Here is a 26,501-nt window from a genome sequence, read left to right on the forward strand (position 1 = left end):
GCATAGATGTATCAATGTAGCTGTTCTCTACCATATACTTCGTCTAAACTATCACATTTAAAAAAACTCATTCTAACAAACATTTTTAGAGGCTGAAGTCAAGATTGTTGTGATGGTTGATTTATTTACTGAATCATATGATTTATGTCAGCGATTATATATTTTTACCTTGAATTGACGATACCTTTTGTTAGGAACCATGGTGCACATGTGAAGAAGAATTGCCGGTTGATTTTGTAGCTGATTCTCCATGTAGTACACAAAGTATCAATGGAAACAATGGGAATTTTTTATGGTTATATAATAAAACTGGTAATTATAGGTCGAAACTGAAATGAAATTAAAATACAAAAACAACATATGTCAAAGGTTTCTTATATGTAACAAGTCATTTATAGTACCAAGATACAACGTGCAAAATTGGAGTACAATTATTAACGTAGTTTTAAGGATAACGTTATACCGTTGAAAACAGATATTTTGAAGTCAAGATTACAGTTCATTGTCCTGGATTTCACTTTGGGATGACATATTTTTTATTTTGTTACATACATTTTAGAATTGAAATTTTTGAAACTTTTGGGTTTCGCTTATTGTTGATTACCATAAAGTAGTTTAAGTTCTCGTCCTAACTATATTTTTCTCATTGATTCGAGCGTCACTGATGAGCTTTTTGTCGATGAAACACTTGTCGCATGTACAAAATTATCAGCATGGTATATATGATGAGTTTTATTTTACAAATACACCTCATTATTTTAATTTGATATTATAATTGTATGATTGTTTTATATTAAGGTATAGTGTCATCAATTCCCTTTCAATATTAAGATCACATTTTGAAACACTCACAACCCTTTTTCATCAGGGAGAAGTCGATATCGTTAAAATTGTATGTTTTATTTTTATTTTGCATTGTATTTTTTAAATCAAAGATTGTTATTTTCTTTTGTTTCTTGTGATTTAGAAGTTGATTTGAGTGACGATGATTATAGGATGGATTGTATAACAGCTATGTGTAAAGAAAATAGTACCATCTTTAAGGGCGATTAACTGTGGCGAAAACAAGATTGTATATTGCTGTGAGTAACCTTTTGCAATGAATGGATTAATGCAGGCTGTCTATAAGCATTGATATTTTTTAACACTTACCTTTCCCAGCTGGTGATATAACTACGTCAACAATTACAAGCGTATATGATTACATTCGGCTACAGTTTAAATTTTTAATGTCATCTAGAAAAAAGTTAAATCACAAAATACTAAACTCCGAGGAAAATTCAATCGGAAAGTCCTTAATCACATGGCAAAATCAAATGACAAACCACATCAAACGAATGGACAACAACTGTCATATTCCTGACTTGTTACAGTCATTTTCAAATGTAGAAAATTATGAATTGAATCTGGTTGTATAGCGCTAAACCGCTCACTTTTTCAACAGTCTCATCAAATTCCGTTATATTTACAACAATGCGTGTACAAAACAGACATTAAAAATAGAATAGTCAAACTATTGGTACAACGGTCATCACTGTGTTACAATATTAAAACAAACAATCTTAAAAAAAAAAAAAAAAAACACACAAGCATCTATCAAATTAAAAACACATTTATTGCTTCGAGTGTCTGACGTCAGAAAATTTATACATCAAATAGGAAGAAATTTTGTCGTTCAATGTTTACACAAAACAATTTTATAATTTCAGATGGGAAATGTTCGCATACAGGATTAAAAAATCAAAAGTGTGATAGAATTAATTTCAGAAATAGACCGATATTTAAAATTGTCCAGAAGTTCTGTATAACTTATAAAAACTCAAAAATGGTTAATAGCCCTGATTTATTAAAATAATTTAGTCGTTTATTTCATTGTAAATAGCTGACTGCCATTGGCGATTGCCAAATAAAATTGATCACGAGATGTAACAAAACGGATCTTAACATAAATTTAATACTAAACAGAAAACAATAAACTTGTGGCCCAGATGTTATGCCACAAACATAAGGTGTCAATATTTGTTTTGTACACCAGATCTAGATTTCGACAATATATGTCTCTTCAGTGATGGTAGGGATCGAAACGGTATTTGAAAGGTCATATATTTTACCCTCAATTTAAGATAGACTCTTGAACTTTAACAATCAATATAGGATGAACGGATCATATACACCAGAGGGAAAATATGTTACAAGTCCAAACGAAAAAATATAAACAAGTCTAAATTGAAAACTACGTTCAAACCTATGATTGCGTTGGATAAAAACCGCAATTTTTATACGTGTGCATGTGAAACAAATTTCGTTGTAGAAGGGTCGAAATTCAGCACAAACAACATTTTCCAAAAGACCAACAAATTAAAAAAAAGTATATTTAAACAAAACGCATTTGAATAACAGGTTAAACAACTGATGTTCTTTAACCCTGCTGACTGCCATTGGCGATTGCCAAATAAAATTGATCACGAGATGTAACAAAATGGATCTTAATATAAATTTAATACTAAACAGAAAACAATAAACTTGTGGCCCAGATGTTATGCCACAAACATAAGGTGTCAATATTTGTTTTGTACACCAGATCTAGATTTCGACAATATATGTCTCTTCAGTGATGTTAGGGATCGAAACGGTATTTGAAAGGTCATATATTTTACCCTCAATTTAAGATAGACTCTTGAATTTTAACAATCAATATAGGATGAACGGATCATATACACCAGCGGGAAAATATGTTACAAGTCCAAATGAAAAAATATAAACAAGTCTAAATTGAAAACTACGTTCAAATCTATGATTGCGTTGGATAAAAACCGCAATTTTTATACGTGTGCATGTAAAACAAATTTCGTTGTAGAAGGGTCTAAATACAGCACAAACAACATTTTCCAAAATACCAAAAAAGTGAAAATGTATATTTAAACAAAACGTTTTTGACTAACAGGTTGAACAACTGATGTTCTTTAACCCTGCTGACTGCCATTGTCGATTGCTAAATAAAATTGATCACGAGATGTAACAAAATGGATCTTAAAATACATTTAATACTAAACAGAAAAGAATAAACTTGTGGCCCAGATGTTATGCCACAAACATAAGGTTTCAATATTTTTTTTGTACACCAGATCTGGATTTCGACAATATATGTCTCTTCAGTGATGTTAGGGATCGAAACGGTATTTGTAAGGCCATATAATTTACCCTCAATTTAAGAAAGACTCTTGAATTTTAAGAGTCAATATAGAATGAATGGATCATATAAACATATATAAGTAAACATCATTGATAATATCTATGCACACGTACCGCAAAAAGTGTGTAAAAGCATGCGAAAATATCTCTAAGAACGTTTTGCGACACTCCTGGCAGGGACGGTTACTCTGCATGGAAGATCATTTGTTTGCGGGAAATATGAATGCCTACTCATATTCAATCTTTTAGAAACAATCGATTTTTTTCAGAAGAGTGTCTACCATGCACTTGCCCTGCACTATTACTACAAAAGTAGAACCGAATGATATACAAACGGATGAAAATTATATATAACTGTTATATGGATATAATATTTAACAATAAACCAGTGTATACTGGTTTGTATCACTATATTATAGAAGATATCGTTTTATACTTTGTAGAATCAAAAGACTTCATAATCAGATATAATGATAGTTACTCACAGGCCAATAGTGAACTTACGTGTGAAACTCAATCATTGCATTTGATTTCAAAAGGCACATATGGTTTTTGTGAACAGAACAGGAATACACCCGAATTTTGGACTGGAATCAAAAGATTTCGGTACAATGATACTGGGAGGTTGACAGGTAATTATTTTTCCTTCAGGCAAATACAAATTAAATTTGTCACCAATTAAAGACTGATATACACCTTCCGTGTTGTCTACATCACTCGCAATGCTATACGTGGACAATACTAGATATTTTAATAGGAGACATAGCGTCTGTAACATTAAGCGCAGAACACAATGACACAAACGGGAGTCTGCATGTTGGGTGGTATGTATTTACATAACAAATATACACACCAGAATTGTATAAAACTTAACATGTTGAATAGGGAACTCATATAGTAGTCAAGAGTAATCGTGTCAAACGATAGAGTTATATCAAAATGAAGCACAGATGCGAGTTTATATCCTGCAGTATAAAACAAAAATCATCAAAAAAACAAATTATAAAATTAAAAATCAAGAAACGTGAAGTCTCTTCGATTTTGATCTTTGTTTAAAGTATATAATATTACATCAGTTCTCAGTTTTGACACGTTTTTCACCATACCAATTATTGATAGCTCGAACTAAAAAAATATACGAACGTTCATTGACTAATAAATAAATCCGTTAAACATATTATAGTCAACCTTATCACAACAGAGTTATGGGAATGCTTTCGAGGCATTCATATTAAAAATTCTTTTTTTTTATCATTTAAACATATTTATGTCAATGATAAAAGTATATAATGTTTTTATATTTTGAGAATGCAGTGGTATTTTACCCTTATTGTAAATATGTATGTAATATCATTACTACAGGATGAAATTCATTATAAGAATGAGACGAAACTTTTAAATAATTAACATTCTTGTAGTCAACACACTATGATCAAGTGGCACATTAGAAGTAAATAATCATTGAATATGATATCATATTATACGCATTTTGTGATAGAAAAAAATATTATGGATAACAATGTATAAACGGACAAGAGGTTAACGATGACGCACAACTGAAATCGATACTGCAAACGTGTTTCTTTCGTATTTGTGAATAATTAAGCAAAAGGACATGTCTAGGTCCCAACAGCTACGTGTTCTATTTCAAAGTTTAAGACAATGAAGACGTCAATAATCTCCATCGACGCTGTTTGAAATTCATGTAGTAAGCACAGCATTTTGTCCCCTGATTTTCGATAAATTATGTTATAATTACTTAAGATATAGTTACAATTTTGAGAAATAATTTATACAGTCAGTTGATCATTATGTTACAGACAGAGTTAGATGTGTGTATGTGAGATGTCAAAACAGAAGTAGCCAAGACACATTTAAAAACTGCAGACAACAACTTGACGGCTTTGCATGCAACATAAGTAGCACTTCTTATAACGTCACGACAGGTAATAATTGTGTAGCAATATAAAAGAATGAGCTTAAAAATATCTTTTTTACATTATGGCTCAGATAGAAAAAAGATTTTGATTGAAATTTAAGTTTCTGTTCCAAAACTAATCTCGAATTAGAGAGCACCACCGTCAGACATGGATTAGAATAATTGTGTTACTTTTCCGCCATGTTAAATTTTTAATGCTTGGAATATATTATGCGTTTTGCATCATCAACCAAAACTACTTTGACTTGAGTCTGAGGATTTCAAAAAATAAAATTTCAAAACAAACAAGCTACAGAGATATAACCAAATATTCATAAAATGACAAGAGGCAAAAAATATATCAAAAAACTGGACTCAAAGGCAAAACAACTCAACGGGGAAATGCATAATATCTGAAAAAACATCAAACGGCTTTAATTAACTGACCAATAAAGTGAAAAACAACTGCAATATTCAAAACTTGGCACATACATTTTATAGCTTGCTAGACCTTCATTTGATTAACAGTTATGTATAGTTAAATTTCATTGACATGATTGGGTGATCAAAAACATTTGCGGCAAACAATAGTCTTTATAACATTGCACTAAAACGACAAACCGAATCGCACAACGACAAAAATAGAGATGATACAATGTGCTCTGGAAGAAGGGTAAGTTGATACTGCTCTACATTTTAATCTTTTTGTATTTTCTTCCACAACAGTTGTATTATCAAACATGTATCATTGGGCTCAAACATCACAATTCAACTAACAAAAAAGAAAAAATCAATGCAGGCAGACTAAATTTCCAAAATTAAATTTACTTTCTTTATAGCCTTCAAGACTATATAACTCCGATTATCGCCATGTGTCGCATAGGGCGCAAATGAACGCCTTCTATCTAAGTGTGTCTTGTCTGTTGCTCTCTTGTTGTGCTTCTCCCGATATTTCCCCTGTTTCCTTGTCTACCATTAGTCTCCAAGTTTCCTTTGGTCTTCCTACATTTCTCTAGCCTGGTGATGTCCTCGTCAAAGAGATTCTACGATCATTCCATGGGTCCATGCAGCATTACCAACACCATTTATACCAGAGGATGGAGTTGGATAGAGATGAAATAGAGTTCTGCGTTGGAAATCATAGTTGGCAAAAATATCTTGAAAATTCTACGCAGGTTCCTGGTGTTAAAGGTGTAAAGTCGTTCTCCATCTGTCTTGCTTCTTGTGGCGTCTTTGACGCAATATAGAATAGGACACGTACTTCAAGGAAGGACATTGGGCTTTAGATAAATGCCTTATCAAGTAATATTTTGCTAGTTATATTCTACAGCATATGTATTTTTCAGTAATACCACGTCCAACAAGTGTGTTTGCATCAGCTATCATTAGCTCATATATAGAATACGTATCTTCAAACAAACCGCAACAGCATACAGCTAAAAGCACCGTCCTGATAAAAGGAAAAGTATCAATGTATGCACAGTCGAACAAAGAACATGCATCATTGCATACACGTGTAATATCAGGATCATCACTTTACCATACAAGCAAACACCCGGCCAGTGCTGCATCACTTAAAACCAGTTTAATTTCAACTAAAACTAATACCATTGATATGTCAACAGTAGTGTATAGCTCATTTGTCACAAATAACCACAAAATAGAATTGATAGAAAATAATAGTATGCATGGTACAACAACCAGGAATCTAAATCGTTCAAAAGTTCATCAATCTAGAATAGGTATAAATATATAGTGTGTTATGTTCAAGACATATCAGGTTTTACTTCTACATGTACTACAACATTACAGTGACATCAATATTAATTTTTCTATATTTTTTCACTGCACAATTTTTTCTGTGGTTATGCTTCAAATTTTGAAATATCACATATAAAACCTATAAAACCTTATATATAATAATTGGTAACAGAACACGTTGGATTATCTGTCTTGTTAACACACTTTTCAGAAAGCTACGAAAAATTGTCCATGATTTCAAATGATTTACCTAATTTCATGTTTAAATTAAGATAAAACAAGCGCTTACCTGAATACAATTTTTGATCCAGATGGGTAAATATGCATAATACATTTCAAACATGCGTAATGTTATTGTACACTTCATGTTCAATTCTTCTGTTTAAATCGTAAACGTACATAGGTATAAGAAGATGTGACATAAGTGCAAATGAGACTACTCTCCCTCTAAGTCAATCTTTTTTAAGAGTAAACCATTATAAGACAAAGGATGGCATTCAACAGGGAGCCTTGGCTCATAAATAACATCAAGCTATAAAGGACCTCCACAATGACTAGTGTAGAACCAATCAAACAGAAAAAAAAACAACGGTCTTATCTATAGCAACAACGAGAAAATTAGAAACATGTGAATCAACAAACGATTACCACACTGAAACAAAAAGATTCCTGACTTACATACGATTGCATGTTGAGTAGCTTTTCACATATTTGGTTCCTTTTTTTGGTACGGTGTGCTGGAGTAAGAATTGCTAATAAAACATAGTTAATACATTTTATGATTTAGTCCTTAACACTTCGAATCGGAACAAACAATTTACCTGATTAATAAAAAAAAAAATACTAGCATGTTATCTGACACTGCACATTCATTTTTTATAAATATTTTAAGCATTGTTCTCAATGTGTTGATTCAGTTACAACCCTTGTGTAATAGAGCAAATCAAAGGTATTTAAGTCATTATGATAATTATTGAGAATTTAAATAGTTTTTCAAGCAAAATTAAATGACAAAACACATCAAAACCGAATAAACAACAAATGTTATATTCCGGACTTGGTATAGGCATTTACAAATGTAGAAAATGGTAGATTGAACCTGATTTTATAGCGCTAAACCTCTTATTTATACGACAGAGTCATCAAATGCCGATATATTTACAACGATACGTGAACGAAACAGACATAATAAACAAAATAGACAAAATACGGGTACGGAAGTCATCACTGTGCTACAATTTTAAAATAAACAATTTTACAAAATAGCTCAAAAGTATCTATTAAATTAAAACACATGTATGGCTCCGCGTGTCTGACGTTAAACAATTCAAACGTCACATAGGAAGAAATTTTGTCGTTCAATGTTTATATAAAACAATTTCATAATTTGACATTGGGAATGTTGGCATACAGGGTTAAAAAATTACAAGTATGTTAGAATTAATTTCAGAAATAGACCCATATATAAAATTGTCCAGAACTTCTTTAGAATTTCTTCGAATCCACAAATAGGTAATACCACTACTCGATTAAAATAAATGTGTCGAATGTCGTTTAACGTATTTTCCAATTTATAATAGAACTATTACATAATACTATGGAACAATACCATAATGACGGGATCTAAAGTACTCATCAACTTACAAATACCTAAAGTATACTCAGGACGTTTTAAATGCCAAATTGTTTCGTTTAATGATATTCAATTACAACCCTTGTTTAATAGAGCAAACCAAAGGTAATGTAGTCATTATAAGAATTATTGAGAATTTAAGTAGTTCTTGAAAAATCAAATGCATAAAACATGTTTTTTTTCAAATTGTCGAACGCTGTAATATTTATAAATAATTCTGACAATAAATTCATCTTGTTACTCAGGTGTATTTGTTGGTGTATCAGTTACCATTCTTGTTGCTATGATTGTTGGTTTGTTCATCACCTGTCGACTAAGGTAGGTTTAAATAAAGCTAATAGTAACAACGAACATTGCCCTTTCTTGGATCATGATATATATTATATCTTTTACGGGAATTTAGTACCAAATGTAGGACAAAAGACATGATTTTTCATTTTCTATCATTAATTATTCATTTTAAGATGTCGACGTTTTTTTTACTATTACCATATACTTTTAATTCATAAAGTGTTTGCTTATTATGATACATAAACAGGTACTAATTAAATAATATTGATAAGGTTTGTTGTTTCTTTTTTTCAATTAGTACTTATAGATAAGAATCTATTACATGTACATATGGTGTGTTTTTTATTATCCTTAAATGAAAATGCATATGTTTTGTCGATGATAGTACAACTTATTACAGAATGTATAGTACGTATTGTTGTGTTTCCATGTTGACAATATATATTCTTGAGAGATGGCTCGAGTACAGCTTTATAAATCCAAAGAGTACTTGAAAATTAATTACAGGGTTGACATTTTGTTCTTTTTATTTGCGTTAAAGAAACAGAATATCCTGTGATTTAGAGTAACACTTTATTCAAAAGTAATATTAGACATGATCATGTATAACATATATGTTTCCCTTATTATTGTCGCTGTCGTTTTATACATAATGTAGCTACAGTGTTTGAAGATTTTGAAATGAGATACATAGAAACAATGCAATGAAGACATCAATTCCTTGTACGAATGTCTCTGCCTTCTACTTACCTACACAGAAACGATGATCACGTTTCTTACGTACTAAGTATTAAGGGACCAAAGTCAGCTTGACGTATTATTAATTTACAATTGTTAGATAAAAACTACATGTATGTTATAAAAAACAGTAATTCTATAATATGTTTTTCTCTTATTGAATTTTTCACAGACATCTAGGTCCATTCAAAGAAAAAGCAGAGGATTACACAAATCCAATCACAAAAACAGCCAATCCTAATTATCATGATATTGATTTTGATCTGGAGAAAGAAACGAACTTTATTGACAATGCTTCAAAAAATAATGTTCTCGAAATAAAGTGCGATGATTTAAAGTTTAAAGAGACAGATGATACCACAAATGGTAAGACGAATTCACATAACAACACATATGCGGTTGTAGAAAAGAACAGGATACCAGATGCTATCAAAAAAGAGGAAAACCAGGACAAAGACGAAAACAGATCTTCAAATGTAGAGAGTGATTACTACAGCCTTAATCAGCCTAGACGCATTAGCGGTGATGAATCTAGCAATACATATGATACTTCTAACGGAAATATGGATGACATAGATCCAACATATAACACAACAACAGACGTGCATGCAATTGAAAGGACAAACGCATCTGATTACGATCATTTGTGAAATCTTCTAAACACTATCAAATATGGAATAATGAAAACTTCTGGTGTGTATGTCAATGTAAATAAATCATTAAAAAGCAGATTTATATGTCATCCTTTAATAGATTTAAAAAAGGTAAAATCACAAAAATACTGAACTCAGAGGAAAATCTAATCGGAAAGTCCATAATCACATGTCATAATCAAATGACAAAACACATTAAAAACGAATGGACAAGAACTGTCATATTCCTGACTTGGTACAGGAATTTTCAAATGTAGAAAATGGTTGATTAAACCTGGTTTTATAGCGCTTAACCTCTTCCTTTGATGACAGTTTTATCAAATTCCGGTATATTTACAATGATACGTGAACTAAACAAGCATAATTAATAAAATAGTCTAAATATGGGTACATAAGATTACAGGGTTAAAACATCAAAAGTATGTAAGAAGTAATTTCAGAAATAGACCGTTATTTAAAATAGTCCAAAAGTTATATAGAATTTTTAAGTCTCAGGTTATAATTGAATAAGTTATATAAAAATCTGATACACCAGGTGTATGTGCGGACAAAGGTTCCCCTTTAAGCTCTTTAAGAATCATAACACGAATTAAACACGTTAAGTTATAAAATTTGATAAAATATTTTGTGACCGAAACGATTATCCTTTTGGGTTATAACTCTTCATCTTCTTATTAATATTTTGTATTTTTAAATAATTAAACATTGAGTATCAATAGACAGACATCACGAAATGAGCATATATGGCAGACAAAATCAGTACAATCAATCTAAATATTGTAATCTATTGACACGTAGTAAATGCGATACTATTTGCGTTCGTTGTTATGAATAGAGGGAAACAATGACGATTCACTCCTTAATTTTAAATTTTGAATACAAATTGTGAAACAGCTTATTTCAAACAAACAATAACCGCTACTGGTAATGTAATTCAAAAGCAGCTGTTTGAAACACTCTACATGCACATAAAGATTTAAGACATGTTATAGTTCTATATATATATATATATATATATATATATATATATATATATATATATATATATATTTTATAAGTAAAAATTAATTGACTCGAGACAACTGAATAATGAAGTTGTGTCATAGCAGCAACAAAGAACTGTATTTATCTACATGTGTTTTATCGTCATACTGCTGTCCTTTGACGTATACTCCATATTTTTGTATTCATATTTGCGGAGATATTTCATTTAGTCTTTACCTGCTGAATGAATAGTAAGTTTATTTTGCAAATTGTGTTATACATTTTGTTTATTATAACAATAAGCTCACATATATCTACAAAGATAAAAACATATTTTTTTTTATCGTTGTGGTAGTGACGCATTTGTACGATTGATAATTAGTTCACTCCGCTATCATTAAACTTGAAAGTCTTTGATTATTCAGTCAAGTGTGACTAATTAACGCCATCTATCATTGCTGAGTAAGTCAAATGCCGTATTATAATGGATCGTCGACATGACTAAGAAGGGTATTTAAAATATCGTCGGATAGTTGAACGTCAATATGGGACTTCAAGTGTATTAAGCCATTGTACTTCGATAATATTAACTTAGATTTTTTGTTTCTTTAATATCCTTATGTTCTAGAATTGTCTTGATGTAACTATTGTGTCCATTAGTATCTCCTTCATCTACGATAAAACTTTGTTTTTCAGGCAGATCGACTTTACTTTCACGTCTTGTTTCTCCAGTACTCCAATCTGTTTTCTTTCGTGCAATTAAGTAAGCAATAATGTCTATTATTAACACAATGCATCTCATTATGAGGCTGAAACCATAAACAGCGTACCGGAAGTTTACATTGTTGTACAATGCGCATGATCCCTTCACTCCACACCGAGAGCTCCATATTTTGCAACACATGTCAATAATTTCTCCAAAGATAACAGGTCCTAAGAACCAACCTGAAATATTAATACATTTTTTCAACAACTTATTCTGAAAAAAAAACCTAAATTATCGAAAAACTAAGATTATTAATACAGAAGAAAAATGAAAAAACGATAAGTAGGCATTTAACAATTTCTTATTTTTCAGAGAATAAAGCAATCCTAAAACAGGTCACTGAACAACACAGCGTATTTCAGTGCCAACTATAATTAAAGACAAATGACGAGGAATCTATTCATTTATTGATTAGAACAGCAAAAAACTGTATAATAAGATACCAAACTTCAAGGGGAAGTCAAACAAAAACTGACAAAAATAACCGCTATCAATCAACGGAACACGTCAAATAAAAAACAACAGTCAATATAGTTGTTTATAGCAACTGTTCGATACTTGACATTGTTTTGTATCGAAAATATTCATGGGTTTACGAAAATGGAAATTCAAACATTTCAGACTTTTATCGTTGCATGTTGTGTGTGTATGTCTCCAACCACAGTTACTTAACTCTATTTTAAATGCACATAATGCCGTTGTTAAATAGTTATAGTTAGGTAAAACATCAACAAGGACCCAATTGTGTAAATTAAACTTTTAGGTTTTAAGCCAATCCAAAGTTATTGTTTTGATTTGTTAATATGAAGATGATCCGTTATACAGATTTATTCGTGTACATGTTGACAGGCAATTTGCATATCAGTCGAAACATGATGATGTTAAAGGTATTCTTCCAGATAATGTTAGTATATTTCTAGGCTAAGGATTTTTGATTTACTACAGTTCAAAATTTGATCCCTTTTTCCCAAAGATGAATACATTTAGTTTAATTCATATTTTCCTCTTTAGTTAGGCAACTAAAACGTTTATAAAAATCAAACACATAGGAAACATATATTGTTATTGAAAAAATGCAAACTGCCAATATAGTCTTGCAGTTATTAAAAGTGTGATTCGGAGACTACAAAGATGCAAATTCAACCAGATAATTAATGAATAGGATCAATAGCAAACTCCCGGGCTGAGAGGTTTTTCTGAATTCATTGAAAGGTATATGGGACTAATTCAAATAGCCATTTAACAAAAAAGTCCTCTCGGCTTACCTAATAAAGTTGTGATAAATGCCGAGAAAGCTATGGCTATCCCTTTCTGATTGTCTTTAACTGATCTAAAAACAGGAATTAGAATATTTAAAATCTGAATAAATTAATATTTTATTGCAGAAACAAACATATTGTTATGGCAAAAAAACTTAAAATGTATTGACAATAATAACAGTAAATAGAGAACAGCACAAAAAGTCACAACAAGCATAAATCTGTTGTGCAATTTTAATATTGTACTTAACTTCCATGCCGCATAAAGAAGTTTACTCAATTTTAGATAAAATAATTTCAACAAACTTGCAATAAATTTAGATACTAGCTGTCAATCATTTCCTCATAAACAATCATATTTAGGTATATGACAAACTAATACAAAAAGGTACTCATTTTTTAACAATTGATATATATAATATAACAGTATGTGTTGCATTTTCAAGGGTGAAACTGGAACCTGAAAATGATATTAAATATTGAAGTCATGCTAGTATTGTCAGTTTTGGTGTTTTGTGTTTTTCAAATTCAAAAGGTTTAATGCTACGCTTATCGTAAAGAATTTTTTTCTAGTTCGTCCTGGTCAAAGTCATTGCGCCTCTACTTTATATAGACTTTTGTCTGTTAAATGAACATTTTTCTGTCTTTTACATGAATATGAACACATTGCGATGTTAAAAACCATTATCAACAACTAAAACAACAATTATAGGTATACAAATAATAACCAAAAAAAAAAAGGAAATAAATAAGAATATTATTAATAATTATCATTAGGATAAGCTCACCTCAACATGAAGATAAAACTTGGCATAATAACTAATGATTCGATGAGACTAAACACACAGGTAACAACAAGATATGGAACCAACATTTGACAGTCAGTGGAACATAAACCAGGTTTAGCTGTCGCTGATTGACCAATACATGTACAGTTACTAAATCCCTTGAAGTAAAAATAAATATTATTTATATGGGCACGTTACTTTTTCACAGTCAAAATGTATAAACCGAATACACTTTGTACTACACAGTCATCGTGAGTGCCATCCAACTTATTAATTTAAATTAAAGCAAGAAGTCTATACATCCACGGTTTCTTCATTCAGTATTTTAGTTTTTTCGCAGTACACATTATTATGTAACATTGATATTTTGTCTATAGATGTTTTACTTTCATCAACCTATATTGATTACGTGAACATTTTAAGTATGAGTTTGCATTAAGATCTTAATTTATTCAGTAAATCCAGTTCCCGACCAAAGTACCCCCAGAGTTTTATTTTAGTACGGACTGCGGGCATGTGGTTGAGAGAGAATGATTTATAAACTTTAACAGTCAAAAGTATTTATATGAAACCCGCCAGTTCTGGACATCATATGGATGACACAAATGATCTACATGTATGTCTATAAAGTTTTGTTATTTAATCACTTTAGAAACAAAGACAACACAATGAAAGAATATCATGCAAGGGTACAAAGCAAACGCCACCACAGGTCATTAAAATATATCTTCATATACCCTGGAAGGTCAATATGTTATCTTCATGGAGAATAAGCAATTATTGGTGATAAGCTGCAATGACTTAATTTACTTGTTGTTTTCTGTTTTTGTGATATGTATTTTTCGTTTTTGTTTTTTAAAAGTACTGATTTGTTGAGCCAATCTCTTAACAATGATCTTAACAGTACTTTCATATGTTGTGTTTGAAAACAATTTTTGCAAACTATTAGTTGGAAATTATGCGCTTACACAAATGTAGATTACGCTGCATTTTATGATTGCTATTCTCAAGCTGGAGGTTTTTTTATTCAGTGGTTTTGGTTTAATGTTGTGGTGTTCATCTGGCTGCTGAACATTTTGTAAAATTCAATAAGGTCCGTGTTTTGGATATTGCTGAATGCCGTGCAAATATAAATCTTTAGTTTTTGATACGTGTTTCATTGGCTCAAAAGTTTCATATGGGCAGCAAAAATTTTTATCAACAGACACCCCAATTTGCGCACACATTGCAGTGAGAGTCACAGACAAATAAAATGTGGTGATGTTATTTGTAACATCTTTAAATAAATTTTAAATGAAAAAATGTTGCATCATTTCGTCATAAAGGGCTTAATCTGTAAAGACTATTAGAGGATATCATTATATTTAGGAAATCTACTCTACATAGGTCAACATTGACAGTACTGTTTTGAGTAATGATATATTGTAAAAAGTGTTTTATAGGTGACTATACAGTAGGGTTTTGCTCATTGTTGACCAATTTCTTGTGGAGAGTTGTCTCAATGGCAATTATACCACATCTTCTTTTATATATGATTTTATTTCATGATTATTTTGCGTCCACTTCTCTCTTTTTTACATAGATATTGCTTTTTGTCATTGACGCATTTGTTTTTATTGATTCCTGTATAACATCTTTTCTTTCTAATAAATTAATGAAACATGTACCTGTGATGTTGATAAACTTGAACAACCTGCATGACAAGGTGAAAAGTAGTTGTTATTATCCGAACCACACACAGGAAAATAGCCTTCAGAATTGCAATTGCAACTACTTGTACAGATTTCCGAAGAATTGCTTATATTTCTGAAATTAAAAAAAAGAATATTAACACATGCATATAATTGCTCGTTATGCAATTACATGTTGCATACACATTGTAATGCAATTCGGAGACAACACGAGTTTTGATGTATGATTATAATGTATACATTTTGTACACTCAACATTTTATATGTGTTACTCCCATTTTTATTGTATTCGGTATAGGAACATTTGCACCATACGCTTGTCGTTCATGTACATATATTTTAACAACCTTTTTTCGTCTTATTTGGAAAGATTTATGTATAAATGAATAAGTTGTGTCATTTTGTTTTTTTATATATATTTAGCATATTCAGTGCCGCACAATCAATTAAATTCCTTTTTAGTTGAACAATTTCCATTTCATAATGACGAATCAGTCAATGACATAACAGGTTTAGAACTCATATAGTCAAGGTCATATGTTGATTTTTTCTTTGTTTCGATTAACACTATGACAACAAATCTTTAAAGATATAAATATAATAGCGCGAACACAACTTTTAAATAAAAGCTAGCAAACCTGTCGTATCCAATTATTTTTGGAGTCGGACAACCCAGGAACAATTGTATCAAGTAGTGCACAATGGTAAGAAAGGACAGAATAACGATTAATCTTCCACATCCTAGCGGTGAAATCCTCTTTTTAGACGTAAGATATCCACCAATAAAAGTTCCGACAGATACTGCAATGATACGAGTCACACCTGAAACAAATGAAAATTCTTGAGTATAAGCATCACTATTATGTGTGATAATAAACACAATAAAGCAATTAAGTAAAAATGCCGAAATGATTTTATATAATCATAACATTCAGCAGACTAATTCAAGTTACAAAAAAGAGTAGCTGAGAAGGTGAAAGTGTACAGTATTATCCCTCAAAACAACCTGCCTGGATCAGTTTCATCTTCTCCCCGTTGAAATATATTGTTTTGAAAGTCAGTATATGTCTTGTTTTTATCAACAAATGTAAAACATGTTGCTTTGTAGTATTATAATGCATATATCATATTTTTTTTGAAGAATGAATTATTGAAGATATCGCCTATAAATCGACGTCAGATTCTAATAAGCATTCTATCTATAATTATAAGCTAAGAATGTATGCCACTAGTTTGTTCAAAACGCTTCAAGTTAACTATAACAAGGGTATTTAGTATATGATTGGAGATTTCACCTTCCATTTGGGCTGTTTTTTTAACTGAATGAGTAAACGAATTCTATTGTCTGGCTGGTGAGTTAGTTTTGTGTGTTCGTTGAACATTTAGGAATAACCTTACCATTGTGTTTTAGAAAATTAAATACTGAATGGTATATAGTTCTCTGTACTTGCTGTAATTTAAATGTTTGATAAATACTAATACCTATTACTAAGTTAGACTTCCATGCTGGCAAAGTAAATTGAGTCTCAATGTATTTTGGTCCAAATGCAACACTACCGCCGACTAGAATAAGGATCAAACATCGACCAACTATGATCAGCACATACAGTTTGTTACGAAGCAGTCCATATATATCTTTAAAAAATTCTGAAATTAATCAAATAAAAATGCACATGTTGAAAATTGAAAAAAAATATGCGTCAATGCCTTACACTATGTTATGCTCTTTCATAATAATGCCACTGATTCACTCACAATTCCAATGAGAATGTCAGATATAGTTGCTAACTGAACTAAAGTTGCTTAAATCCACGTAATTTAAGATTTGATAAATACGTTATCATTTACTAGCATATCACATCTGATTTTTTTAAAAATATATTAAAAATATGAAGAAATTATGTTCACATTGATTTGTTCTGTTGTGCTATATTTTTTTTGTGTTTATGCACATTGATTTATATTACCTTGCTTACAATTCCAAATAGAATATAAAGCATAATTACACTTGTTTTAGATCTTGAAACACAGCATCTTCTTGTTATTTATTAGTATTCTAAGTTTAACTGCATACCGCTACAAAGCACCACGCTTTTTTTTAAATAATACAAAATGTATAAACGAAATAGATTCTTTTAGTCTTTTTTAAGCAAATTGGTGGCGTCAACTAACATGATTAAATTAATTGTTAAAAAAATGTATGCTGTTGTTAAACATATTTATTAGGATATTTGGAATACGATCTTCGGCATGAATACAAAAATTGTGTACGTATGATTATGTCTATTCAAGAGAAAAATATTTTATGTATGATTACTTTCAATCATTTTTAAATTATATTATCTTTGAGTTATTAAAGTTCATTATTCTCCTTTTTGTACCTTCTATTATTCTTGTTTTTCTTTTCTTCTTCACTACTTTCGTGTTCACATTGTTTTGTTTAACATGGAATCGTTTTGGAAAGCACATTACAGGAAGTCCAGTTAATATACTCCCTAATCCGAATGTTAAAAATCCAATCCACCAAGCGCCGATCCATCTAGGATCTCTTGGCGAGATATCAACATCTGCAATTATGTACAGACATTCATAGTTCCTTTAATTACTATGCAATTTTACTTCTTTTAATTAGTATAGTTAGCGAATTTCAACTGCAACTTAACTAATTAATTTACAGAAATTGGTATTCATGAATATATGAAATCGTAATTTTGAGTTTCTATCATCGAAAAAAGAAAGATGCGGTATGATTTCTTATCAAACAACTCTTGAAAAAAGACGAAAAAACTGTACCTTTGAATGCACGAGTTCTTCAGAACACCACAAGATGCAATGAAACTGTAAAACATTACAATAAGGAAGTTTGAAGTGGTAATTCGCTTGTTTTTTTTTTTGTATACTAGAATAGAAAGCGTTGTTTTTGTTGTTGATATGTTTACAGCAATCATTAGAACACAAAATAATTTAGTGAGAGCTTTTACATCACCTAAGTAGTAATCAATTTTAATTTTGGAGAAAACCTTACAGTGTTGATAAACTTGTGTCTTACCCTCTTATCCTTTTTGAACAATAAAAAATGTTTAAATTTAACTTATCAATATTATAATGTATCTCTTATTTGAACATATTCTTGAGAAGTTACATTGAAAATGCTATACAAGATGTGAACAATATAAATATAATTCAAAATAATATTCCCCGTAAATTAGCTTTTTTGTCGTTTCAACTTGTTTCTCCGCGACTTACTTTGCCTTTACTACGATGAGACGTTTGTGATGTGTTCTGTCAAAGTTAACTTTTATAAAAACCTACCTTCTAAAGTTACATAAATTTTGCTGAACAGGCCACCGAGTCCAAATCCAAGTGCCGGTCCGAATATAGCTACTGCCATTACACTACCTGTTACAATACATAATGTATTTACAAGACGTTGCCCAAAGAAACATTAAGAATATACAAATGGATCCGGAGTTAAAATTGTTTTTTGAGAATGATTTTCATTGGTACATCGATCCTGCTTATCTGTAATTTTTCCATTAAAAGTTCTATACTATTATTCCATCAGACTGAATAGAGAAAATATATTATTCCCTTGGATGCTATGTTCTTCCTTTTCCTGCGTGTGGCAATATTTTTATAAAGTATAACTGGGCGATAGAATTTAGACGAATAATAGGTATATGTCTAACCAATGATTTAACGCTTCAGATTGTGAAAGATCGATTGCTAACAAACGAGTTTATCCCCGCCAAATTCTTTATGTTCCCGTTTCGTCAGGATCAGGTAATTTGGTGTTTGGGATTGGTTGATGTCTGTCATACATTTTGTAATAATTCAGGCCGTTGATTCTCTCCTTCAAAAGTTTGAAAAGTTTCCCATTTCAATTTGTAATACTAATAGACACAGCATCTGACTATACGGTACATTTATGAGCTTTCCTCTTTGTTGAAACCTGTACAAAGGCCTATATCTCTTCGCTTCATTTGAATGCTGAAGGTTAGTTGTATCATTAAAAATATTACCACATCTCCATAACTTATTTATTTAAGAGTGAATGTCGTGTAATCAATATATATAGATATATCTATGTATTTTTAAATGTATTCATATTGTTAAAATGACTGTCCAACTGTTTTGCATATGGAAAATTTTTAAAATGATTGTGTCAAATAATAAATACATAACATGTGGAATAACTCACCAACATAAACAGCTGTTTGTGTCTTTTTAACATTGTTGTCAATATACGTAGTGATAAAAGCTTGTCTTGGAGACTTGCCAATTCCTTGAAGAATCATTCCTACGGCAATTATTGCCATGGCAACAGGTGTAAACTCGTTAGCAACACCAACCGACGTATGTGAATTTGAACTGCAGCTCATATTGGAATTTGATTGGTCGAAATTTGACGACGCTTCACATAGCTGTCCTGATGATATCATTTTAGCAAAGAAATCTCCACTTCGACTACCATTTGAAGTTTTCGGCAAAATTGATTTTGAATACATTGGTGAAACAAAGTACGGTATTGCACAAATTATTCCGGCTACACCGAATGATAATGTTGAAAATGATAGAACGCGAGGGCCATGCACTTTATCTGCAAAATAGCTGACAAAAAGAGTAACAGCCAAGTAACCAATATCATTACAACTCATTAATAGACCACTTTGGGTACTTGTGAATCCAAACTGTTTTTCTATCGTTGTAATCTGTGATGCTATGTATACGGATAGTGTCGATGTCATTAAAGCCGATATTGAATAAAAGACAGTAAAGATTTTCATAGTTGCACAACATTGTAAACAATTTGGTTTAAACCGACCAATGCCACACTGTATTTCTGTATCCATAACCTATTGTCAGTTGTTAGTTCTAAGGACGTTATCAGGTAAAATAAAAAAAAATCTGTAATTCAAAATGGTTTATCAGTAAATGTGAAAAGCATAAGGTAAGGAACAAATAACCTAAACTATTGATAGGTTATGGGACTTTTTTCAAGATATTTGATTTTATGAAATGGCGAGAAAACGCTGGCTTTTACCTTATATTTAGCTAAGCATTATTTGAGTCTCAAATTATACGAAAATCAATCTAGAATCTGCTTAAATTTTGGTAATGACCCTTTATGAGGCAATTTGGTATTATAATATACATGTAATCGCAGGAAGTATTCTCATTAGTATTCAAATTGTACGATGCTAACACTCGGGAACGAAAATAATGTGAAAACGAAAGATCGCAAACAGATTATATATGCGATATTTGTTCTTTGCGAAAGTAATGTATTGTAGAACGAAATATGCTTCGTGTCTAGTGGCATATCAATGTATAAAGTCATACGATGCTTTAAACTATACCTAAACATATATATGTTTTATATACTTAAATGGCCAAATTTGTCAACACATTTACATCTCGTTACCAATTCGGCAATCACACATGTACAAATGACTTTGTACAGCATGTTCTAATTTATGAAATTGTGGAGTTAAGCTTGTTTTATTCAAGTTATATTCACATGCTAAACTGACTGACCTTGTCGTCCTAAATTAATCACAAATTTTAAAACCGAATCACGAATCATACTTTGGTTTCACCAGACGGAACTAAATCGTGCCTGTATAAAACAAGATAAGACGAGTACTACAGTACTACGACGGAAAATTATGACTTTACACACCATAACAAATCACAATACATCTTATTATACTTCGAATTGATTCTTTTTCTTAACGATTTATATGATAATACAAACTTAATATGTGAATTAATGTTGTATTTTAAAATAAATGTTATGAACTTTTGAACTAGCGAGTGTACGTGCTGCTGCACTAACTTTCCTTTTGAACAAATATTGATTTAGGTTGCAATGCATTTTGTAATTTTTAACCGAATTGAATGCTGAAAAATGATTTTACAAATATCCCAGATACACTATTTACCTTGTTAAATGTTGTCGTACATGGTATTATATGAAATAGTATACCTGTTATCTTTCCTGTAAGGATCAAGGTTTTCTTTATTTATTTACAAAGTATGTACTATATTATCTGTGACACTATACCATTATCTGTCATATTAATATCCTACATTGGGGCCTCGATCATTATTTAATAGGATTCTTTATTTCTCCTCTCGAAAGTACTTTTTGTTTCTGTTGCTTTTGGCCGCAAGGACAGAGCCAATAGTACTGACTTGTGCATGTGCACTTAAATTCATAGAAAAAGAATATTAGTGTTGACGGCAATTCATTCTGCAATTGTTGCAAATACAGAGAATTGATTTGGGCAGGAAAATAATATGACAAATATTCCAGATGCACTATTTACCTTGTTATATGTTGTCGTACAAGGTATTGTCTGAAATAGTATACCTGTTATCTTTCCTGTAAGGATCAATGTTTTCATTATTTATTTACAAAGTATGTACTATATCATCTGTGACACTATACCATTATCTGTCATATTTATATCCTCCATTGGGGCCTCGATCATTATTTAATAGGATTCTTTATTTATCCTCTCGAAAGTACTTTTTGTTTCTGCGGCTTTTAGCCGCAAGAACAGAGCCAATATGACTGAGTCGTGCATGTGCACTTAAATTCATAGAAAAAGAATAATAGTGTTGACGGCAATTCATTCTGCAATTGTTGCAAATACAGAGAATTGATTTGGGCAGGAAAATAATATGACAAATATTCCAGATGCACTATTTACCTTGTTATATGTTGTCGTGCAGGGTATTATCTAATACAGTATACATAATACGTCACCTGTAAGAACCAAGATTTTCTCTATTTATTTACTAAGAACACTATATTATCTTTGACACTATAAACCAATATCCTCCATATTTATATCCTACATTTGGGTTTTGATCTTTATTGACTTAGATTCTTTTGTTTATACAGTCGAAAGTCATTGGGTTTCTTCGTCTTTTGGCCGCTAGGACATAGCAAAGAGTTCTAAACGTGTTAAACACGCAAACACTCATGACCAGAATTGAATACCCCTATTTTCGTAAACATGTATATGGATATAAGAAGATGTGTCAGGAGTGTCAAGGAGACAAATCTCCATCCAAGTTACTACAATTTGTAAAACTAAAAGATTACAGGTCAAAGTGCATTCAACACGGAGCATGGGCCCACAACGAAAAGCAAGCTGTATGTAGGGTCTCCTTGATTTATGTTCATAGTTTCTTTTCCGTTTTCATTCATTTCTAAGTTTATATGAGGTGATAATAGAAAACAAGAGTTAAAAATTATATATTTTGATGTCGTATTTCAATTGATTTTGATATGTAAAGAATTATAAGGCCAGACTCATAAAGGTACTATCTACTTTTTGCAACATCTTTTGACTTGTCCAGATGTGTTTTGATTTGTATTGGCTTAATTTGTAAGCTTTAAACGTTCAGGGTTTTTTCAGAATATTAAATATACTTTTTTTTTAACTTGTATTGTACATTACAGACACAACAAATTTGACAAAAATAATTGGTGCTATGGTTTTAATAATAAAAAAAAACGTCATAGAGAAATAAATAATGACCTGTGGCCTACAAACAATCATATCATTCCTTTATTCATGCCTAAACAAACAATTAAACATTATCACAGTGATGAAAGCCTGTCTGGAATTAACAATATCAATTAGTTTGCATTATGCATTCATACATTTGCATTATGCCTTGGCCAAAAAACACGATGTAAGACAGTTACGATTTTTTTTAATTGATTGATAACATTTAGAATGGAAATGGGGAATGTTTCAAAGAAACAACAACCCGACCAAAGAGCAGAAAACAGCCGAAGGCAAACAATGAGTCTTCAATATAGCAAGAAAATGCCGCATACGGAGACGTGTTTTCCTGTTTACAAAACTTATAATTTTTCGTAAAAGTAAGGATTTTCTTATCCCAGGAATAGATTACCTTAGCCGTATTTGGCACAATGTTTGCAATATCGGGTTCTCATTGCTCATTAACCTTGTATTTGTTTGGCTTTATAACTATTTTGATGTGAGCGTCACTGATGGGTCTTATGTAGACGAAACGCGCGTCTGGTGTATTAAATGATAATCCTGGTACCTTTGATAACTATTACCTTGCTCCTAAACAAACAGTGATTATTGACGTCATACTAAATTCCGAAACATATAAATGAAAAAAAAATCATACAAGACTAACAAATGACAGATGCTCCTTGGGACATGAGTTCATATGGTCCGAGACCACAATTAATTCGTAGTGCATTTCTTTTAGACAATAGATGAAAATTAAAAAAATCCAACCTGCGCTTTCTCAATAAAAGTTTTACAGTGTGTTGTACTACTTTTGGGACAAATTATATCAAAATTATAGAAAACTTTATCGACTCTAACTAAAAATATGGACAATTTTATGTTAAGGGAGTCTTGAAATCTTTTGACAGTTTAGGGGTCATCCATAATTGTCAACCATTTTCCAAAGTGTACAAAACGTACACTTTTTCAGACCCCCAGCCCCCCCCCCCCACCCTCCCTCAAAAAGTGTACATCAACCATTTTCAGATTTCAAGAGAGGAATCAATCATTCTTAATAAAAAGAAGATCCTGTTTATTATATTTTAGTTTAATATAGAAATTTGCATTGAAAACGAACTAAAACATATCTGACTGTTTTATTTGATGACATCTATCTGTGATGCTTGTGTTTTGTTAGAATAAAGAGTTCAAAGATTAGTGTTTCCCCTATCACACAGTGGGAACTCCAATGAAAAAGAGCACTTAGAGCATGCAAAAGATTAACAAAAGGGCACATAAACTATGCTAAGAATCAAAGAAAGGGAAATGCATGGTTATATTGCATTGGTAAAGTATGGATTGACAGTTGTTGATGGAATCAGCGCTTAAGACAGCAATCAATAAAAGTGTAATGTTTTAAAACATTTTAAGCTTTTAAATTTCCCACCTGTATTTCTATTCAATAGGTAAATATGCCATTCATGCACTATTATCGTTTATGTATATATACTGTAACGTGTACATATATTGGATAATTTTGAAGGTTAAGGTTTAACTTCATATGGAGGTGCTCCTAATTAAAGGAGGCTAATACTAAGAAAATAAGTTTACTTCCGGTTTACTGTTTTGGAATACATTACAAGGAAATTAATCGAAGGACCAGTTTAAAATCTTTTCACAAAATGGCGTCTTGTCAAAATCTAAACATTCAAAGAATTTAGTGTTTCCATCAGTTTTGTTTATAATAAACAGAGTGAAACGATAACGATCTATAATAAAGCAGGTGAAATTGACAATCGGGGGTACTGAGAAATGCTTGAAAACTTTTTGTTTAAAAATTTTTACAAGTTTACATTTTTGGAAGATTTAGTTTTCATATGATTTGATCTTTTAATCGTTCAATCCGGATTGAGGAGAATTATGATATCGAAACAAATATCATCAAGAGAAAATAATGAAGAAGAAATAAGAAGAGAAACACACCCAAGCCAATTCTCGATTTTATACATCGACCTTCCCTACGGAAACGAAATAAATTCTGGAAATAAAAAAGCGTACGGTAAAAATGTTGATTTTTTAACCCCCTCCCCCCAAGTGTACGTTTTGTACACTTTGGAAAATGGTTGACAATTATGGATGACCCCTTACAAAGTGCTAATTTTAAACCTTTTTCAACTGGACCAAATCACTACTTAACTTTAAAATTCATGACCCAAATTATTTGACAGTGTTATTTTATCCCTTGACCTGCTATTTAAGGCATAGAAAAACATGAAAAAATACATTTGGAAGGGGTATACAAAAAATTGGCAAGTAACACACTATTTGTCTATCGATGTTAAGATTGTAAAAATTTTATTTTTAGGCTGTTTGCTTCTCAAGAAAAATGATAACACAAACACGTCAGATGCAATGTTTACCTTGTTGAATGTTGACGTACACAGCATGCACAGGGTAATATTTGAAACAGTATATCTGCTATCTAAACTGTAAAGATCAATGATTTCTTTATTTATTTACAAAGAACACTTTATTATCTGTGACACTATACCATTATCTTTTATATTTATATCCTACATTGGGACCTCGATGTTTATTGACTAGAATCTTGTATTTAACTTGTCGAAAGTCATTAGTTTTCTTCGGCGTTTGGCCGACAGGACATAGCAAAGAATGCTAAATGTTTTGTTGAACACCAACATACAGTCATACCCTATCTGATGTTATGCATTCACTTATATTTTAAAACATTTAAAGCCTGTTTGATATTCGCGCTTTTCATCAATTTGCATTATGATTTGGCCAATAAACACGATGTAATATATGGAAATTGGGAATTTGACAAAGAGACAACAACCGACCAAAGAGCAGAAAACAGGTGAAGGCTGCTAATTGGTTTTCAATAAAAGAAAACACCACACTTGAAGGCGTGCTTCTGCTGACCCCTAGGCAAACATGTGTACTAGTTTAGTGATAATGGACGTCATAATACTCCGAATATATAAATGAACTAAAACAGTAACACCTAACATTTTTCTTAACTGAAATATGCATGCGTAACGTCCCGTAGCAAGTATATCATATCTTTGATCTATATATGTATATATGAATAAGATATTTGTCAGTTGACGTTAAGAAGTAAAAACAACAATCAGTCTTTTCTTGTTTTAAGAAGATATTTAAAAATGCATAAACCTTTGAATCATATTGGTATCCGGTTGTTGCACCTGCATACGGGTATATATCTCCCAATTGATATGATATTCCAGTGCTTGCGTTTCCTATCATGATTTTCTTGATAAAGGGTTGCTGCTCACAA

General features: G+C 31.2%; 2 protein-coding genes across 6 annotated transcripts; one reads left to right on the forward strand and one right to left on the reverse strand.

The window, feature by feature from the left end:
• The first annotated feature begins 6,505 nt into the window (after window positions 1-6,505).
• On the forward strand, window positions 6,506-10,257 carry LOC143055041 (uncharacterized). The gene is made up of 3 exons (XM_076228184.1): window positions 6,506-6,852; window positions 8,750-8,822; window positions 9,706-10,257. Exons 1-3 carry the CDS (start codon window positions 6,582-6,584, stop codon window positions 10,181-10,183), a joined length of 822 nt encoding a protein of 273 aa, XP_076084299.1. The 5' UTR covers window positions 6,506-6,581; the 3' UTR covers window positions 10,184-10,257.
• A 1,182-nt stretch (window positions 10,258-11,439) lies between these two features.
• On the reverse strand, window positions 11,440-25,661 carry LOC143055040 (solute carrier organic anion transporter family member 2B1-like). Of its 5 annotated transcripts, none has more exons than XM_076228181.1 (11): window positions 25,603-25,661; window positions 22,394-22,449; window positions 19,876-20,549; window positions 18,987-19,073; window positions 18,056-18,241; window positions 17,157-17,321; window positions 16,313-16,496; window positions 15,651-15,789; window positions 13,984-14,141; window positions 13,202-13,266; window positions 11,440-12,115 (listed from the first exon to the last, which is right to left on the reverse strand). In XM_076228181.1, exons 3-11 carry the CDS (start codon window positions 20,525-20,527, stop codon window positions 11,757-11,759), a joined length of 1,995 nt encoding a protein of 664 aa, XP_076084296.1. In that variant the 5' UTR covers window positions 20,528-20,549; window positions 22,394-22,449; window positions 25,603-25,661; the 3' UTR covers window positions 11,440-11,756. The 5 variants fall into 5 exon arrangements, with proteins under 5 accessions (XP_076084296.1, XP_076084293.1, XP_076084295.1 ...); XM_076228178.1 differs by having other exon boundaries at window positions 19,876-20,582; window positions 25,603-25,654; XM_076228180.1 differs by lacking the exons at window positions 22,394-22,449; window positions 25,603-25,661 and adding an exon at window positions 21,620-21,692 and having other exon boundaries at window positions 19,876-20,582.
• Window positions 25,662-26,501: the final 840 nt, after the last annotated feature.

This window comes from Mytilus galloprovincialis, chromosome 12 (genome assembly GCF_965363235.1).
Source record: "Mytilus galloprovincialis chromosome 12, xbMytGall1.hap1.1, whole genome shotgun sequence".
Lineage (NCBI taxonomy): Eukaryota > Metazoa > Mollusca > Bivalvia > Mytilida > Mytilidae > Mytilus > Mytilus galloprovincialis.

Bases quoted from the DNA above. Each gene is read 5' to 3' on its own strand.
- LOC143055041 (XM_076228184.1), top strand. From the start codon at position 6,582: ATGTATGCACAGTCGAACAAAGAACATGCATCATTGCATACACGTGTA. The intron at 6,853-8,749 runs GTATAAATATAT...CTTGTTACTCAG, and splicing joins AGTTCATCAATCTAGAATAG to GTGTATTTGTTGGTGTATCA. The intron at 8,823-9,705 runs GTAGGTTTAAAT...AATTTTTCACAG, and splicing joins TTCATCACCTGTCGACTAAG to ACATCTAGGTCCATTCAAAG.
- LOC143055040 (XM_076228181.1), bottom strand. From the start codon at position 20,527: ATGGATACAGAAATACAGTGTGGCATTGGTCGGTTTAAACCAAATTGT. The intron at 17,322-18,055 runs GTACAAAAAGGA...GATTAATTTCAG, and splicing joins AAAAACAAGAATAATAGAAG to AATTTTTTAAAGATATATAT. The intron at 13,267-13,983 runs GTGAGCTTATCC...TCCTGTTTTTAG, and splicing joins AGTTTTATCTTCATGTTGAG to ATCAGTTAAAGACAATCAGA.